Source organism: Aegilops tauschii, chromosome 7, assembly GCF_002575655.3.
Source record: "Aegilops tauschii subsp. strangulata cultivar AL8/78 chromosome 7, Aet v6.0, whole genome shotgun sequence".
In the NCBI taxonomy this organism is placed as follows: domain Eukaryota; kingdom Viridiplantae; phylum Streptophyta; class Magnoliopsida; order Poales; family Poaceae; genus Aegilops; species Aegilops tauschii.
In genome coordinates, this window is record NC_053041.3 from 340137174 (window position 1) to 340156032 (window position 18859).

At 43.9% G+C, this 18859-nt stretch overlaps 1 protein-coding gene across 2 annotated transcripts in view; it reads right to left on the reverse strand.

Moving 5' to 3' along the window:
* The window catches only part of LOC109736637 (serine/threonine-protein kinase STY13), a 29601-nt gene extending 23635 nt beyond the window's left edge, over positions 1-5966 (reverse strand). Inside the window, exons 1-2 of one of the 2 annotated variants that reach the window (XM_020295850.4) lie at positions 5734-5966; positions 4403-5395 (exon numbers count right to left, since the gene is read on the reverse strand). In XM_020295850.4, coding sequence (XP_020151439.1) covers positions 4403-5313 — 911 coding nt within the window. In that variant the 5' untranslated portion in view covers positions 5314-5395; positions 5734-5966. Of the gene's footprint in view, positions 1-4402; positions 5396-5728 lie in introns of both variants that reach the window. The other variant, XM_020295851.4, reaches the window with a different exon arrangement.
* Positions 5967-18859: the final 12893 nt, after the last annotated feature.

Sequence of the window (18859 nt, forward strand, 5' to 3'; positions counted from 1 at the left end):
AACGAGCTCTAGAGAGCAACGATGATTTTGGATCCCATGGATTGTCTTTCCCACCGCTCTCTTCACGCAAAGACTTCGCGCATTCATTCTACATGGCCCTCACTTGGCTATGGGTTATTGTCCAATACATATTCTATGCCCATCTTGCCATGTTCACTTTGCATGATATGCACATTCCTATGCCTTCGTCATGCATTGACCCATGCTTCGCATTACACATGATGATTGATTCTAGTACTTGTATGTGTATTTGCAAGCTTGGTGGAGATACCACTTCTTATTGCCATGTTTGCTTTGTGCCCCATGCCTATGAAGATACTATGATCTTGCTTTGTGTTCGTGCTTGCGATATGTCATGTGCATTTCCTATATCAACTACTTTCTCACATGACATAATTGCCATGATTTCCTCTAGTATGTTGCATCTTCGCACTACTAGTTTGCACGACATGATTGATATGCTTGCTTATGTTGCATCACCAATGATTCATACTTGCTCATTTCATGCGGTTGATGACAACCATCTACATGGTTTACACATGATTGTTATTGCTTCTCGTCATATATCTCCATATGTTGCCTCTCTCATGATAGATGATTTGACATGTATTGAGTGCAACAATGATTATAGTCTTGCTCATGAGATTGCCCCCATAGCATTCTCTCATATATTTGGAGATTTTGACATATTTCTTGTGAAGCATGCTTGTCTTACCTCTTTGCACCATATACCTAGTGCCATGAATATTGCCATTGTTGCGTCATATTATTCATTCACTTGTGCTTCTAATGGTTATATGCAAGAGAAGAGAACCATCATGATGGATGATGTGTTTATCTACCATGCGCATACATTCTTTGCTTTCTTTTGTGCATGTGTAGGATACTTGGACTTTGTGTCGACTTCCACTGCACGTGAGTTGACCATCCGAGCTCTTGAGAGCGAGCCTCATACATTCGACCACGACTCGCTTCTACACCATCTTTCCTACCACTTCCGCATTGTGAAGAATGCACAAGGACACGCCTTCAAGGTGACATCTTTCTTGAGCATGGATATTGCGGATCATACTACTTGTGTTGCTTGCATCATGAGACTTATTGTTCATCTTGGACCATTTGATTGCGCACATGTTAGAGATCTTGCTTCGAGTTGTCATTTTCACCGTTCCATGCATCATGATACATATGCCTTGTATGTTGCATCCAATTCTTGGATTACTTGCTCCTCTCATATGTTTGGTTGCAACAATGTCATCACTTCACATATGTCATATCCCATTGATTGCTACATGCTTGCCTTGATTGCCTCACACATGATGAACAATTGCTCTTTCCATTGTGTTGAGTGACACACGATATTCACTACACCCCATGCACATTATGCTTGGATTGTCTTGCACTTGACCCATGTGTTTAGACACTTCATTTTATTTGGTGTTGTTAATGCTTTTTATGCCTATCATAGACTTTTCATTGAGCGCTTTGCCCATGCTTGCTATGACTTTGTGGTAGATGCTTATTCTCTTGTTACACATATTTACATCACTACCTCACATTTACATGCTTGTCCCCATGATATCTTTGCTTGTGCTCGATTGATATGCTTACATGCCATGTCATAATCCTTTGTCACACCATATGCTTTGCATGATGACGACACTTGTTTGGTGACTCACCTCTTGAATGTTTGGTTTTGCATTAACGCTAACCACATTTGTTTTTTCAAGTGTTTGTTGTCCTTACTCCTTTTGAAGGAATCACAAGACGGTGCGACATTGGAGAATGCCCATTTTGAGCTTCAAGATGACAAGTACTTGGTGAACGTCCACTTCTACACGGCAAAGCCATCTCTTTCCCATGGTGATTTGGTTTTCGATCCGAGGTCGGATCTTTCCCAAGGGAGGGGAGATGATGCGGAGCATCCTATAGACATCACCATGTCAAGAGTCCGTTCGGCGAGTGACACGTGCGACATCTACTTCACATACACAAAGGTGAATCATCTCCTTTACACGTGCTCACTTGACCCCTTCGAGGATGGCATACTACTTAACACTTCTCCCGTGTGCATGCATAGGTATTGTCGGAGCTTCACGGATGTTGAGGAGTGCAAGCGCCAAAAAACAACTACACCATCCGCGAGAGAAGCCTGGAAGCGAAGACGGAAGAAGACGGAGCTGCTGAAGCTACAGCGGCCGGACATCCGGGCCAGAGGCCGGACATCCGGCACCTGGGCAGCCGCACAGAAACTGCCCCAACAGCCGACCAGCCGCAAACCAGCTCTAGGCCCCGGACATCCGGCCCATGCCCGGACATCCGGACCTTCCCCCGGAAATCCGGACAGCAACTATCGAGAGAAGAACAGATTCGGCCCCGCCAGGCCGGACATCCGGCGAGAGCCCCGGACATCCGGCGCCCCGTGAACGGCCGGACATCCGGCCCCCAGCCCGGACTTCCGGCGCCTGCCTGCGCGCAGAGTCGGGCCAGAGGCCCATGTATCCCTTTCCCACATACCCCTTCGTGGCTTAGACTATATATACTCCTTCCCCTCCTAGTTAGGGTTAGCAAAGGATTAGCTCATTTGAGATAGAGCTTTGCTCATCCATACGAATCTACTCCACGAGGGAGACCGCGCCCCTCTACGGAGAAGATCCCCCTTGGATTCAAGACCCCCTCACCCCTCTTGGGTGGCCCCCTTCAAGACCTCCTCATGGAGATGAACCTTACCTTGTATCTTTCCCTTTGTTGTTCATATACCTTGTGGATCTTGTGTATTTGATTGTCTAGTAGATGTGTGATTGGACTTGCTCTTGAGTGTTTCCCCTTGTGATTTCTCTCCGTTCTTCCCCGTGTTCTTCGTGTTCCTAGTTGGGATCCGCTCCTTTCGTGAAAGATCGGCCGTATAGGGTTCCACCCTACATCAAGATAGGAGGTCCCAGGTGGCAGCCTGAGTCCTCATGGATGAGATCTTTTTATCTTTCAGCCTCTTACGCAAATGCTATTAAATTTGTCCGTACTCAGACGCTACTTCGTTTCCACAGATGTATGAGGAGATGTTAGGTCATCTGATCTATAAATGTAATAAATTTGCTATCTTGCTCCATGTATGAGCTTTTGCTATATTAATATATTGGCAGCAGCGGTAATGTTGTGATACCGACTTTATTCATACCGTGCGTCTATGTTATGAAGTGTACGTCGTGGGTAGATTCTTGATACCTTTAAGCGGGTTATCCAAATTACGGGGTTAAGTAACTCGTTCTATTGTATGGGATTTCATCACCCATGTCCTCTAGAACTTGTGTGGGAATCATGATTCCCTTGTCGGATGTGGTTCCTGATGGGGATTGATGAACCAACGATTCCAGGCTCTTCAAGAGGAGATGGCGCTTGGCAGTGTGGTTGGTTCCAAGCACCAATCTCGGCTTCCCATATGATTTCCTCTGCTAGATTCATATAGTCTTGGTCATGGGGTCTGGCAGATTTTCAGTCTGAAACTATGGGACTATGCAGAGGGAAATAAACAAAGTTTCACAGGATTATTGTTCCATTGTTAGGGGAAGATAGTATAATCCTGCGAACAAAACAAGCATGATAATACACAAGTTAAGGTGACTTCTGAAAGACCCAAAAGAGGAAATTTTGGTCACAGAAGAAACTATGTCTACAGAGTTGAGTTATTTGATCAGATACTGCTAACTCACCTTTTTATACAGGACCTGCATTTAACATTTTAGTGTCTTCCAGAAATGGATCTCCACTCTTGGAAAAACTTAAAAAACTGGGTAATAGCAGCAAGAGTGTACAGGATTGAACAACCATAGCTGGTCAACCAAACAGGAGATAATGGCTTAAGGCAAGAAAGCCAAATAAGTCTTACATATCTAGCAAATAAGTTTTACATGTCTAGTGACTAAATTCAGATGTACAGATAAAATTACCCTGCAACGGCCATTCCCCTCCCTAAAAGTGGATTAGAATGATAGCTTAGTTTTGCATCAAGAGCTAATGAGAGAATGACAAGGTCAAAGCAATAAGAGAATAACCTAAAGCAAACCATGGTAACATTCTATTTATCTCATAGTAGTAGAATATTATGAACAAAATCAGTTTGAAATATCCTGTAGTTAAGACCAACCAAATATTCCTGGCTGAGATGTACCACCAGGTAATACAAGCCTAATTGGTTTGATGCCGACTGTTGGCAAGTCTAGAAAATTGGCTATCAATTGATCGGCTACCAATTGGTTCTTGCCCATCTCCCAAAAGAAGGTATAATTAGATCCGAACTATGGTCTTGAGTGATGGCAATGTCAGGAAATGAAGCATAATTGCCTATTTAGAGTAACATCACTACTAACAGAAATAAGCAAGATAAAGAGCAGTTTGTTCAACTTACGGAGCCATCCAACGGTATGTTCCTGTTTCAGGTGTCATCCCCTCGGTCTTCACTTCAATCCTAGCAACTCCGAAGTCAGCAATCTTGATCGATTTATCACCAGAAATCAAGAGGTTATCTGACTTAAGATCTCTGTGGATGAACCCAAGGCCATGAACATAAGCCATGCCACGTGCAACATCTAGTGCCTGCTTCACTGCCAGCTTCAGTGGAACAGACCTGTTCTGCCTCCTATTCAGGAAATTCCTAACAGATCCACCCTTTGCATACCCTGTGACAATGCACCAAACTATTGGCTTCCTGCATGCGCCAACGAACTTGACTATATTTGGATGCCTTAACTCTGCAAGCATCATAACTTCTTGCACAAACTGTTGCTCCAGCAGCTGAGCTTGTGCGGGGTCAGCCTCGGGCCTCTCCAAAAGCTTAATGGCAACATCCATCCCATTGTAGGTCCCCCTGTATAGCTTACCAAATGCGCCTTGTGCAAAGGGCAATCCCATGTGGAGCTTCCCCAAATCAATGGTCCACTCCTCGTAATCCTTGAGTGTCTCAGTCGGGAATCTAGTGTCCATCAAAGCCTGTGCCAACGCATCATCACTCAAGGCATGAGACACCCGCCCAGGACGGAAAATGCTGTTCCCAACCGAGTAGCTGACCACAGCAACAGGTCCCCTGTGGCTAGGATGGTTAAGCATCCCAGTACGCGAGTCAGTAGAACCGACACTACTGTTGTCCACAGACATTATGGAACCACCGTGCATGCTGGTCTGCATGCTGTTAAGGCTATCAATGGACATGGTGGAGCCCTCCCCTAGCTTCTGGTAGTATGCCATGTCGCAGAAGTTGACGCCACCGTCCTGGCCGCTTACGGCACCAATTATCCCGGGGAACTTGCCCCCTTCCATCATTCTCAGATAACCAAAGCCTGAGCTCCGGCAACCTTTCCGCTCTTCCCTTTCTCCCTCACACAGTCCACCCAAAGGCGATTGCCTGCAGAGAGAACCCAACGGAGATTAGAAGCGACAATAAGCTAAAGTTTTCGTCTTCATCCTGCAAGCTATACAATTGCCACAACTGCCAGCACGCAAGCATAAAATCGATACGATACAGCAAGAAAAACACAAAATCCACGAGGAGGAACACCCTAATCCCTGAAAGAACACCCAAAATAATCCTTGCAGGGTCAGACTTCGCTCCGAATAGACCCCTGCCCAGACCAAATCGAACCCTCAACAGTGACCTAAACCAAAGGAACCCGAAGCACCAAACCGCATCCAGGACCAAATCAAGCTCCGGCACGGAACAAGAGATGGCGAGCCAAACCTTACCCCGGAACTGCCCACTTTTCGGGTCCGGAAGTACAGCTCGCTGCTTCCAATTCGCACCCCACGCGACCTCGGCGCCGCACGGATTCCGGCGATCCGGGCCTCGATCGGGGGCCCCCGGAGCCGCGGCGTCGGGATGAGGGCCGCAGGGGTCAGCTGTTGTGTTGTTGTGTGTGTGAGAGAGAGAGAGGGGCGTTCCAACCAAAAATAGCGCCTTTGGGTATGCCGGCGATTTTGACGTGAGAACCGCATCCACATCGATCAAAAAAAATTAAAAAGCCCAAATTCAATGAAATTCAGTTAATTTAAACGAAATATAGGCAAATTCATTGATATTTAGGCGAATTTACATAGATAAAATGTAAAACTACTCCTAGTTCATGCCGAGGAGTTTGTAGAAGGCTGTGTAGTAGTCGTCGCCGTCGCTTGGTGGCCCGTCCTTCGGGGCGGCCTGGCTGCAGCTCTCCCTGGATCGCTGCTGCGGGCCGATTGGCTCGGCGCAGTGACCTCCTCGTCGTTGTCGGAGAGCACGCTGACGCCGCCCTCGTCGCGGCCGCGGCGCCCCGCGGCGATTTCTTCTAGAGCGCGGTGCTGGCGCTCCATCTCCTGTGCCACGTAGTCCTGCCGCGACCAGGCGAGGCTGCTCTCGAGGTCGGCGGCCATGACCTCGTGCTCCTCCTTCACCACGATGGTCGCCGCCGGCTCCTTCTTCGGCTTAACCAGGCGGTAGTTGCCGCGGGGAGGGGAAGGGGCGCGGCCGCCCTCGTTGATGACGAGGTTATCGCCACGGCTGCGCCGACGGAGCGGCGTCTCCTGCGGCTCGGGTTTGACTATGCCGTCATCAATGGAAGGCCGACCAACGAGATCATTGATTCACGTGGGAGCCAAGGCGAGGCGATGAGGACGATGAAGCTGAGTCGCTGGCTCGGCGGGCGGGGGTGGAAATCTGGCGAGGGCTGTTTTCGCGCCATTTTCTTTCCTCCGGCGCCCCCTGTCGCCCCCCAGCGCGCTAGGTTCGGCCTGGGTCCGTCGGCGCCAATTTTGGCCTAAACCGGCGAAATTTGAGCTCCTGGGATGCTATTGGGCGGGTTTTTTCGCCGGCGATAAAAAAGGTGCCTTGGGGGCCTGTTGGGGGCGGGTGGAGATGCTCTGAGGGGAGGGGCAATTGTGAGTAGTAAAAAGCTCCCGTGAAAATACATTTGTGTAAAGCTGAAGGCTATTTGATTAAAATAATTGTGGAACAGTATATTTGGCTGTAAATTGTTGTAATACCTCTGGGGCCTAAGTGAATGTGTTTATATTATATGCTAATTAACTGATATGTACTTCATTTGTAGATAATTGAACATATGTACTTCATTTGTAGCTAATTGAACAATCATTTTGCAAAGGAAAATTATGACAACGTAGGAGATTCATAGCTAATACATACACAATTCAACCACCGTATACTTTGATGTTGCACATATCTACATAGATAATGATTCCATAATATTATTACAAATCATGTGTGCCATATAAAACACATATGGTTCACATGATCATGACACCATCAACATATCTAACTTAGGCGAACTCCAGCGCAAGGACGTGTTTCATCCGTTCGCATCCACGCAGACAAAAAACACGGCTCAACGCGCCAACACAAACGGATGGATGTCCTTTTTGTCCGCCTCAACCCATTTCTGGCCCATATTTGGGCCGAGTTTGCGTCCGAACGGACGCCCGTGAAGTACGTACTCCACTTGTTGAAAGCACGTCCACTCTCTTGGTGATTTAGGTAATTCATGTCAACATACATATCCTTGAACTAATGCTTAAGTATATTTTAGGATAGTTCATTTCAGGTACAACTTGGGAAGTGAAGATGGAACCCTCAAATGTTAAGGGCAAAGTGTTGGATCAAGCCTCAAGACTCTTCGTTTCTATTTTAGTGATCAAAGATCACACTGAGTTCATATGCATGCCAATACTATATTATGAAAATGAGTTTCTTGATCATGTGCTTAAAGATCAAAGTTCAAAAGCCTCGTATCATTTTCACATGATCGCACTATATCACAAACCAAACATTTAACTCCGACTCGCCAAACCAATCCTACCAGAGTCACCGAGTCACACTGATATAGTCATTGTCCTAGACCCTAACTTTTGGTCTCACCGAGTTGACCCTTCAATCTCACCGAAAGAGCACCTGCCAACCTTTTGTTGCCTACTAAAATTCGTTTGGAATTTCTGAACAATTTCAGTCGATGACACGGAAGTGTCTAAAGTGCTTAGGTCAGCACAACTGGAGACACTAGACAGTTTCATCCGGAGTCACTGAATTATCTAAAGTTTGAACCTTTTGTACAAATCGGCTTGACCGAGTGTTTCAGTCGGTCTCACCGAGATGTGCTAAAAGGTGAGTAACGTCAATTTTTTCGTGATGCCTATATATACCCCCACCTAATCCACCATTGTCCCTCGAAGCAAACACATTACACATCCATAGTTTTGAGAGAGAGCTCCCACTCCTTGTGTCGATTTCAAAGGGATTCCACTTCAACCATTGGTCCTTTGATTTCTAGTCACCTCATTGCTTTCCACCCCAACCTCTCCTACCCAAAAGCCAAAATATGTGAGAGAGTGTTTGAGTGTTGAGGAGGTTATCTTTTGAAGCACAGGAGAAAGGAGTTCATCATAAACAATACCATCTATTACCTTTTGGAGGGTGGTGCCTCCTAGATTGGCTAGGTGTACTTGGGAGTCTCCAAATCGTGTGGAGAAACCAAAAAGTTTGTAAGGGAAGGAGATCGCCTACTTCGTGAAGATCTACCAGCCAGACCTACATGGGTGTAAGCCATGGTGGGATAGGTAAGGTTGCTTCTTCATGGACCCTATGTGGGTGTGAGTCCTTAGTGGACTCGATTCCTCCGTGGAATCCGCAACCATAATCCTTATGATCTTGGATCCTTGAGATTGAAGCCTCCATCAACATGGACGTATGATAGCACCACTTGTCCGAACCACGTGTCAAAAATTCTCCATGTCAACTATTGTTTGCGAATCTCTCAAACTCTACTCCTTACTTTCTTGCACGTGCATGATCTTTACTTTTCGCTGCCTATACTCTATATATGCATGTGCAGGGTGCGGTTGTTGTTATCTAGCTTGTGCCAAAATCTGCCTAAATGTTAAAGAACTTAAAATTGCTCATTGGCTCGTGTTAGTTGTCTATTCATCCCTCCCTCTGGACACTCCTTTCGATCCTACAAATGGTATTAGAGCTTTGGTCTCCATTGTTTTGGCTTCACCACCTTGGAGAAGGATGGGTTTATCTACTTTGAGGAGTCTTAGGTGTAGAGTTCCTATTGTCGATGGAGAGTACTTTAACTTTTGGAAAGATTAAATGCTTGATATTTTTTACGATTGCAACTTGAGTGAGTATATTCCTCTACCATATGAACCCCCCATTGATCCCTTGCATCCCACTCCTAATGAAGAACTTGATATGCTTCTTAATCTAAGAACCGTTAATCTTATTGTTAGATGCCTTCCTAATCTTGTTCTTCGTAGCATGCAAAAGTTTGAATGTGCTTATACTTTGTGGAATGACTTAGAAAAACGGTATCCAAATTATTCTCTCAATAATTTCGATGGGATTCTATATAAGACTATCACTTTTTGTAAAGTTAGGCCAATGATCCTAACTATGATAAGTACTCCTTTGAGCTTAGAGATATTATTCATGCTAAAGGGAATGTTACTACCACTACCAATATCATCTCCGAAGCAATTAGAGTTCATTCTCTTGAACAATATAATGCGCATGTCACTAATGAGAATGATGATTTGCGTGATCAAGAAAATGTTGATATTGGTGACATGGATACTATGATGAGAGTGATGACTATGATGATGAAGAGTATGACAAGATAATATGAAATCTTAGTCTCATGGTGAACGTTCATAGAGGTTACATCTCTGGTGGAAACGAATCAATTCTTGATAGTGGATGTACCGACCACATGGCTGGTGACAAAGACATGTTTCGTGAGCTTGACAAAAATCATGGTCCACGCAAGTATGTGACTTTTGGAGACAACTCCAAGGGTAAGGTACTAGGCCTTCGTAAGCTGGCCATCACACATGATAGCTCAATTAAAAATGACATGCTTGTGAATAACTTGGCCACAATCCAGTTTCCGTATCTAGACTTACCGACTTTGGTTTCAATGTTCGATTTACCAAAGTAGATTGTCAAGTTTTTCGTCGTGATAATCATATATGGTGTCTACTGGTGTGCTTAGAGGAGATCTACATATTGTTGATTTTGTAGGAACAAAGTATGTCACCAAAGGGGGTGCATGGGAGATTTAAAATTTCTTTGAGAAACTTGAAATCTCCCAGTGACTTAACTATGAAAGAAAACTTGACTTAACTATGAAAGGAAACTACTCAGACAGATTTGATATTGAAACAAAACAAATACCAACACCGAAAATAAATTACATGACTAAAACACTACAGAGGAACTGAAAGTATTTCAAGTTAAAGATGATGCTCGATGGCGACAAAGAATTTGGTAGACCAGTTCACTCTTTTGCAAAAGATCTACTTCCAGTTGGAGGGGATTGTGATTTAACACAGAAGATGAACTCTCTTCGTCCTATTCTCCTCGACATCATGTTCATCAACCTGTGCCTATTACTCAAGGTAGATACTTCAGGCGATCTCCAAAACCTTCACTGACTGTCTTTGCTAACCACAATGACTCTTGGTTGGTAAAGACTTTGACGCCTAGCCGTCTAGAGAGTTAGCACCTCTCAAGAGTAATAGGCCAAGCGTACTAAACTTGGATCCCCGTGATGCTAAACCACTATCTTGTTTTTCAACTCTGGGGTTTTCTGTCCATGGATTTTAAACTCAAATGTCTTGAAGAGTGGGTGCTCAAACAAACTCCCAGAATCGCACGGAGCAGCTAACCATCATAGTTGGAATGGGGTGTCTATTTATAGCCAAAGCAATCCCGAGGGGAAAATGACCATTCAGGACATGACGTTCAACCAATGGCCAACAGACACGTCTCTAATGGTCGGATTTCAAACCCACTCGGCAACTTAACTCGAGTAATGAGTAAAGCTAACTCCTTTGTTGAAATATATCTCTCGCAGCCTAGAAGAACAACGTCTCTAGCTGGCAAGTAATGTTTAGAGGCTGGAAGAGATTTCTCTCAACTCTTATAGATTTTGGTTTATCATCAAAGAAACATAAGTTTCAAAACACTCTACCCCCTTAGTAGTATGGTGGTCCTATGAATCAAGTAAGAGAAAAAGAACTACGAAAGAAAATACTACGTCTTCTCTCTGCCTTCTTCTTGGTTGCAGTCAAACACATGGAACATGTACTGAAAAATTTTCTTCAGGTCAGCAATTTTCAGGGGTCACTTCCATCACGCAATATATTGGATAGAAGTCTTCTCTGCAACACAGATGTTAATCTTCTTAGTTTATAGCAAACTCCTTAGTACTTCAGGGACTGAAAATGCAACTAATCCCCAGGTGGTTTTGGTAATTCATAACAACATATGCATCATTGAACTAATGCCTATTCAAAGAATATTTCGGGAATGTTCAATCTAGGTATGGCTATGAGATGTGAATGTTAACCCCTCAAATGTAAAGGACAAGGCATTGGCAAAAGCTCCAAGACTCTACATTTTTGGTTAAGTGATCCAATATCACATTGAGTCCATAGGAAAGCCAATACTATTAAAAGGGGATGAGGTTTTAATCATGAGTCATTTGCTCAAGTGCTTAGAGATATTGCTCCAAAAACCCTCAACCACACACCCACATTCCAATCTTTTGAAATCCCTAAGTCATTCTTGGTCCCACCTATTCAATCTTACCCAGACTCACCGAGATACACTTGACAGAGCCACTGCCTAAACCCTAGAAACTCGGTTTCACAGAGATGACATTCGGCCCCATCGAAGTGCACTGACAGACCTTCTATAACCCATTGTTTTCATTTCGAAACTTCTGAGTGAAACAGATCGGTGTCACCGAATCGTCAAAAGTGCTTAGGTCATCTTCAATCGGTCCCGCCGAGTGGATTCGTCTGGTCTCACCGAAATGCCTAAAGTTCAAACCTTTTGCACTGATAAAGTCTCACCGGGTATTTCACCAGGTCCCACCGAGTTCTGTATAAAGGTGTGTAACGGTTAGATTTTGGTGAAGGCTATATATACCCCACCTACACCACCTACTCTCAGAGAGAACCACCTACACTTGTGTTGAGATCAAGGGATTCCACTCCAATCATTTGATCCATGATTTCTAGCCCCATCAAGTTGCTTTCCACTCCAATCCTTCTCCTACTACCATGCCGAATCTGTGAGAGAGTGATTGAGTGTTGAGGAGACTATCTTTTGAAGCACAAGAGCAAGGAGTCATCACCAAAAACAACATCCATTACCTTTTGGAGAGTGGTGTCTCCTAGATTGGTTAGGTGTTACTTTGGAGCCTCCAAATCTTGTGGATTTGAACCAAGGAGTTTGTAAGGGCAAGGAGATTGCCTACTTCATGAAGATCTACCCTGAGTGAGGCTAGTCCTTCACGGACGTAAGCCATGATGGCATAGACAAGGTCCCTTCTTTGTGGAACCTTCATGGATGGAGCCCTCCGTGGACTCGCGTGGCTATTACCCTCCATGGGTTGAAGTCTCCATCAGCATGGACGTATGATAGCACCACCTATCAAAACCACACCAAAAATCACCGTGTCTTCATTGTGTTTGGTTTCTTTCATCCCTCCTTTACGTTCATATGCAAAGTCCTCAATTTTCGCTGCCTACTATCTAGACTTGCATGTGTAGGGTGTTACTTGACTTGTGTGGATTGCTAAAACTTGCCAAGAACTAAAATTGGGAAAATGCTAGGTTTTCATTTGGCCAAGTAGTCTAATCACCCCCCTTAGACCTACTTACGATCCTACAAGTGGTATCAGAGCATTGGTCTCCATTGCATTGTTTTAACCACCAAAGATAGTATGGCGTCCAGTGAAAGAAACTATCACCGTAGAGGTCCATATTTCGATGGTACAAACTTTGCTAGTTGTAAGCATAAGATGAAAATGCATATTCTTGGTCATAATCCTGTCGTTTGGGTTGTTGTTCCTATTGGCTTGAGAGGTGAATTCTTTGAGGATGGAAACGAACCGGATCGTGAAGCAACCATAGAAGAATTGAAGATGTTGCAATACAATGCTCAAGCATGTGATATTCTCTTCAATGGTTTGTGTCCCGATGAGTTCAACAAGATTACCCGCCTCAAGAATGCAAAGGAAATTTGGGATACTTTGGTTGATATGCACGAAGGTACCGATCCCGTCAAGGAATCCAAGTTGTATGTGCTCGAGTGTCAACTTGACAAGTTCAAGATGAAGGATGGTGAGGGAGTCACGGAAATGTACTCTAGGCTCGCTCTCATAAAAAATGAGATTGCCGGCTTAGGAAGTGAAGAGATGACCGACAAATTCAACATCAAGAAGATCCTTAGAGCCTCGGATGGAAAGTATGATAGCATTTGCACATCGATCCAAATGATGCCAAATTACAAAGATCTCAAGCCCATGGAAGTCATTGGAAGGATTGTTGCTCATGAAATGTCACTCAAGAACAAAGAGGAGCTCCACAACAAGTCTAGTGGTGCCTACAAAGCTTCAAGTGATGCTCCCACAACATCAAGTGACAAGCTTGTGTCCAATGAAGAGATAAGCCTAATGGTCAAGAACTTCATCAAATTCTACAAGAATAGAGGCAAAGAGAGAAGCTACAACTCAAGACATTATGCAAAAAGATCTTCAAGTCGTGACCAAAGTTGATACAATTGTGGAAGACACAAACACTTCTCAAATGAGTGTACAACACCTCTTAAGAAAAGAGATGAGTCACCAAGGAGTAGAAGAGATGATTCACCTCGTAGAGAGAGAAGGAGTAGAGAAGATCAATATGAACAAAGACGTTCCCGAAGAAGCAAGGGTTCGGAGAGGAAAGACAAGTCAACAACTACTCAAGAATAGACCCCCAAGCTCATGTTGGTGAATGGATATCTGGCTCCAACGCTGAAAACCAATCCGATAGAAGCTATCACTCTGACTCTGACTATAGTCAAGATGAAGGTGTTGCTAGGATAGCTATCATATCCTCCAACTCCAGTGACTTATTTGATTCACCAAGTGAATGAATTGAAGATGGTTCATGTCCAAAGGCCCCAAGGTATCACACTAGGTGATCACTGGTACAACAAGTTGCTATACAAATGGTTTTTAACCCCTTTCCGTGACATCATTTTAAACCATCGCCTGGTGAGTGTGGGCGATAAGGGGTCCTTCCCACACGACCCAGAAACCGTCGGGGATAGGGAGTAGCAATGCATCCATTTTAGATAACTAAGCGTATGCGTCACTGACATGTATCCCAAACGCGAGTCTTCAGACAACTGTTTATGATATCTCGCATATCCCATATGCTCCATCCTTGCTACTCTTTTGTGCTCGCATTACCATTGCAGTCGGACTTCTGTGGTTTTCCCTTACCAGGCGCAGTCCAGGCACGTACCAAACTGGCTCTACGTTTATGATGCGCGCCATGATGTCTACTACACAACTTTATTCTTGTAGACTCGTGTTAGGCCTCCAAGCGCAGAGTTTTGTAGGACAGTAGTAATTTTCCCTCAATTGGGTGACCTAAGGTTTATCAATCTGTGGGAGGTGTAGGATGAAGATGGTCTCTCTCAAACAACCCTGCAACCAAATACAAGAAATCTCTTGTGTCCCCAACACACACAATACAATGGCAAATTGTATAGGTGCACTAGTTCGGCGAAGAGATGGTGATAAAAGTGTAATAATGATGGTAGAAATATATTTTTATAATCTGAATAAATAAAAACAGCAAGGTAGCAAATAGTAAATGGGCACAAAAATGGTATTGCAATGCTTGAAAATGAGGCCTAGGGTTCGTACTTTCACTAGTGCAATCTCTCAACAATGCTAATATAATTGGATCATATAACCGTCCCTCAAAGTGCGATGAAGAATCACTCCAAAGTTCCTATCTAGCGGAGAACATAAGACGGAATTGTTTGTAGGGTACAAAACCACCTCAAATCTATTCTTTCCGATCAATCTATCCTAGAATTCATACTAAAATAACACCAAGCTATTCTTTCCGATCGATCTAACCAAGAGTTCGTACTAAAATAACACCAAGCTATTCTTTCTGATTGATCTAACCAAGAGTTCATACTAAAATAACACCAAAGCAAATTCAGATTCATAATATTCAACCCAACACAAAGAACTTCAAAGAGTGCCCCAAGATTTCTATTGGAGAAACAAAGACAAGAACATGCATCAACCCCTATGCATAGATTACCCCAATGTCACCTTGGGAATCCGCAAGTTGAATGCCAAAACATATATCAAGTTAATCAATATAATACCCCATTGTCACCACGAGTATTCATATGAAGACATATATCAAGTGCTCTCAAATCCATAAAAGTATTCAATCCGATAACAACGAAATCTCAAAGGGAAAAACTCAATTCATCACAACAAGATAGAGAGGGGAAAACACCATAGGACCCGACTATATTAACAAAGCCCGTGATACATCAAGATTGTGACATCTCAAGAACACGAGAGAGAGAGAGAGATTAAACACATAGCTACTGGTACAAACCCTCAGCCCCGAGGGTGGACTACTCCCTCCTCATCGTGGTGACAGTCGGGTTGATGAAGATGGCCACCAGAGATGATTCCCCCCTCCGGCAGGGTGCCGGAAAGGGTCTAGATTGGTTTTCGGTGGCTACAGAGTCTTGCGGCAGCGGAACTTCTGATCTAGGTTAACCCCGAGGGTTTTCGGAATATTTGTGAATTTATAGGGTAAAGAGGGGGTGCGAGAGGCCACCGAGGTGGGCACAACCCACCTGGGCGCGCCTGGGCCCCCAAGCGTGCCCTGGTGGGTTGTACCCCCCTCGGGGCAACCCCCACGTGCTACTCTGGCACATTGGTGGTCTTCTGGTCCATAAAAAATCCACAAAAAGTATCGCGGTGTTTGGACTCCGTTTGATATTGATTTCCTGCGATGTAAAAAACAAGCAAAAAACAGCAACTGGCACTTGGCACTGGGTCAATAGGTTAGTCCCAAAAAATGATATAAAGTTGCTATAAAATGATTGTAAAACATCCAAGAATGATAATAAAACAACATGAATACTTCATAAATTATAGATACGTTGGAGACGTATCAGCATCCCCAAGCTTAATTCCTACTCGTCCTCGAGTAGGTAAATGATAAAAGAAATCATTTATGAAGTGTGAATGCTAGCAAAGTGCACAAGTTTGATCAATGACAATTTCAATCACTTTTCCTGGCATCATAATAGCAATTCTTTCTTATAAAACTTCTCATGTTAAAGTAGCAACCAATTCACATGTTAAGGTTCAAACAATGAATTCTCTTGAAATTAGACAACCTATGTTCTCAGTCACCAAGCAATTGTAATTCAACTTATTCAACAGAGTTTAAATAAGAGCTCCACATACTCAACCATCATATAGTCTTCTATGATTGCTAACACTCACAGCGTACACATGAGCAAAACGTTTCAACCGGACACATAGAAAGATAGGGGTTTATTGTTTTGCCTCCCAACGTATTCACCTCAAGGGTGATGTCAACAATAATAACTCATGCTACCCATATTCAACTGGACATATGTGCCTAGATCTTTCCTCACCACATGATGCTTGCCAAAAGAGAAAAGTAAAAAGGAATAGAGAGAAAAACTTTGACTCTTGCATAAAAGTAAATACATAAAAGTAAAAGATAGGCCCTTCGCAGAGGGAAGCAGAGGTTGCCATGCACTTATTTGTTTGTATGCTCAACCCCTTAGTGCAAAAGAACGTCACATTATATTTCCCTTATGATAGCAACCTTTATTATGAAGTCTGTCGCTTTTATTCTTTGCTATCACAAGTTCGTACAACGCTCAATTTTCTCTTACACTAAATGATCTAACACTTTTAGAAGAAATTTTTATTGCCTTTTTGCACCGATGACAACTTACTTGAAGGATCTCACTCAATCCTTAGGTAGGTATTGAAAGTGCAACTATCCCTGGGTGGTTTTGGTAATTCCTGACAACATATAGCTCATTGAACTAATGCTCTTTCAAGATGATCATTTTAGAAAGTTCAATGATTGGCATGGCATGGACTAGGAATGTGGACCCCTCAAATGCTAAGGACACATATTGGCTCAAGCTCAAGATTCTACATTTTCATTTTAGTGATCCAAGATCACATTGAGTCCATAGGAAAAGCCAATACTATTAAAAGGGGATGATATGTTGCTTAATGGCTTGCTTGCTCAAAATGCTTAGTGATATGCTCCAAAAGCCCTCAACCACTTTCTCATATTCACATATGTCCCAAACCAAAAGTCAAACTCGGCCCGACCGATTTGATCTATCCGGCGCCACCGAGTTCATTTGACATAGCCACTGCCAGAAACCCTAGTCACTTCGGTCTCACCGAAAGGGATCTCGGTCTCACCGAGATGGGATTGCAAACTCTCTGTTTCCCTTCGTAACGTTTAGGTCCAACCGAGATGAGCGATCGGTCCCACCAAGTTCGCAATGAAAACTCTCTACTTCCCTTTCGTAACATTTCGGTCTCACCGAAATGAGCGAATCGGTCCCACCGAGTTTGCCTGACAAACTCTCTGTTTGCCTATTACTAAAATCGGTCCTACCGAGTTTATGTGATCGGTCTCACCGAGATTACGTTATGCCCTAACCCTAATGAAATCGGTCCCACCGAGTTGACATGTCGGTCCCACCGAAAAGCCTAACGTTCACATTTTGAACTGAACCGGTCTGACCGAGTTTCATGATTCGGTCCCACCGAGTTTGGTAAATTGTGTGTAACGGTTCGTGGAGGCTATATATACCCCTCCACCCACTCTTCATTCGTGGTGAGAGCCATCAGAACGTGCCTACCTTCCAGCATACATTTTCTAAGAGAGAACCACCTACTCATGTGTTGAGACCAAGATATTCCAATCCAACCACAAGAATCTTGATCTCTAGCCTTCCCCAAGTTGCTTTCCACTCAAATCATCTTTCCACCAAATCCAAATCCATGAGAGAGAGTTGAGTGTTGGGGAGACTATAATTTGAAGCACAAGAGCAAGGAGTTCATCATCAACACACCATCTATTACCTTTTGGAGAGTGGTGTCTCCTAGATTGGTTAGGTGTCACTTGGGAGCCTCCTACAAGATTGTGGAGTTGAACCAAGGAGTTTGTACGGGCAAGGAGATCGCCTACTTCGTGAAGATCTACCCGAGTGAGGCAAGTCCTTCGTGGGCGATGGCCATGGTGGGATAGACAAGGTTGCTTCTTCGTGGACCCTTCGTGGGTGGAGCCCTCCGTGGACTCGCGCAGCCGTTACCCTTCGTGGGTTGAAGTCTCCATCAACGTGGATGTACGATAGCACCACCTATCGGAACCACGGAAAAAATCTCCGCGTCTACATTGCGTTTGCTTCCTCCACACTCCTCCCTTTACCTTCATATGCAAATGTTTTACATTCCGCTGCTATACTCTTAGACTTGCATGTGTAGGTTGATTGCTTGACTTGTGATAAGTTGCTAAAATCTACCAAGACTTAAAATTGGGAAAAGGCTAGACTTTTATTTGGTCAAGTAGTCTAATCACCCCCCCTCTAGACATACTTCCGATCCTACAGGTATGGTGGACTCTTGAAAATAAGATTTGGGTTTAAGGGTTTTTGGATGCACAAGTAGTATCTCTACTTGGTGCGGAATTTTTGGCTAGCAAAGATGGGGGGCATGCACCACATGTTGAAGGATCTATGGCAATATAACTTCTATGTGAATATGAACAAACATAAATCATTACGTTGTCTTCCTTGTCCAACGTCAACAATTTTGGCATATAATATTTTGATGGGGGCTCACAATCACAAAAGCTTTCCAAGATAGTGTATTTGCATGTGAAAGTTCTCTTCCTTCTACTTAATCATTCATGAATTTCTTGTATGACCAATATT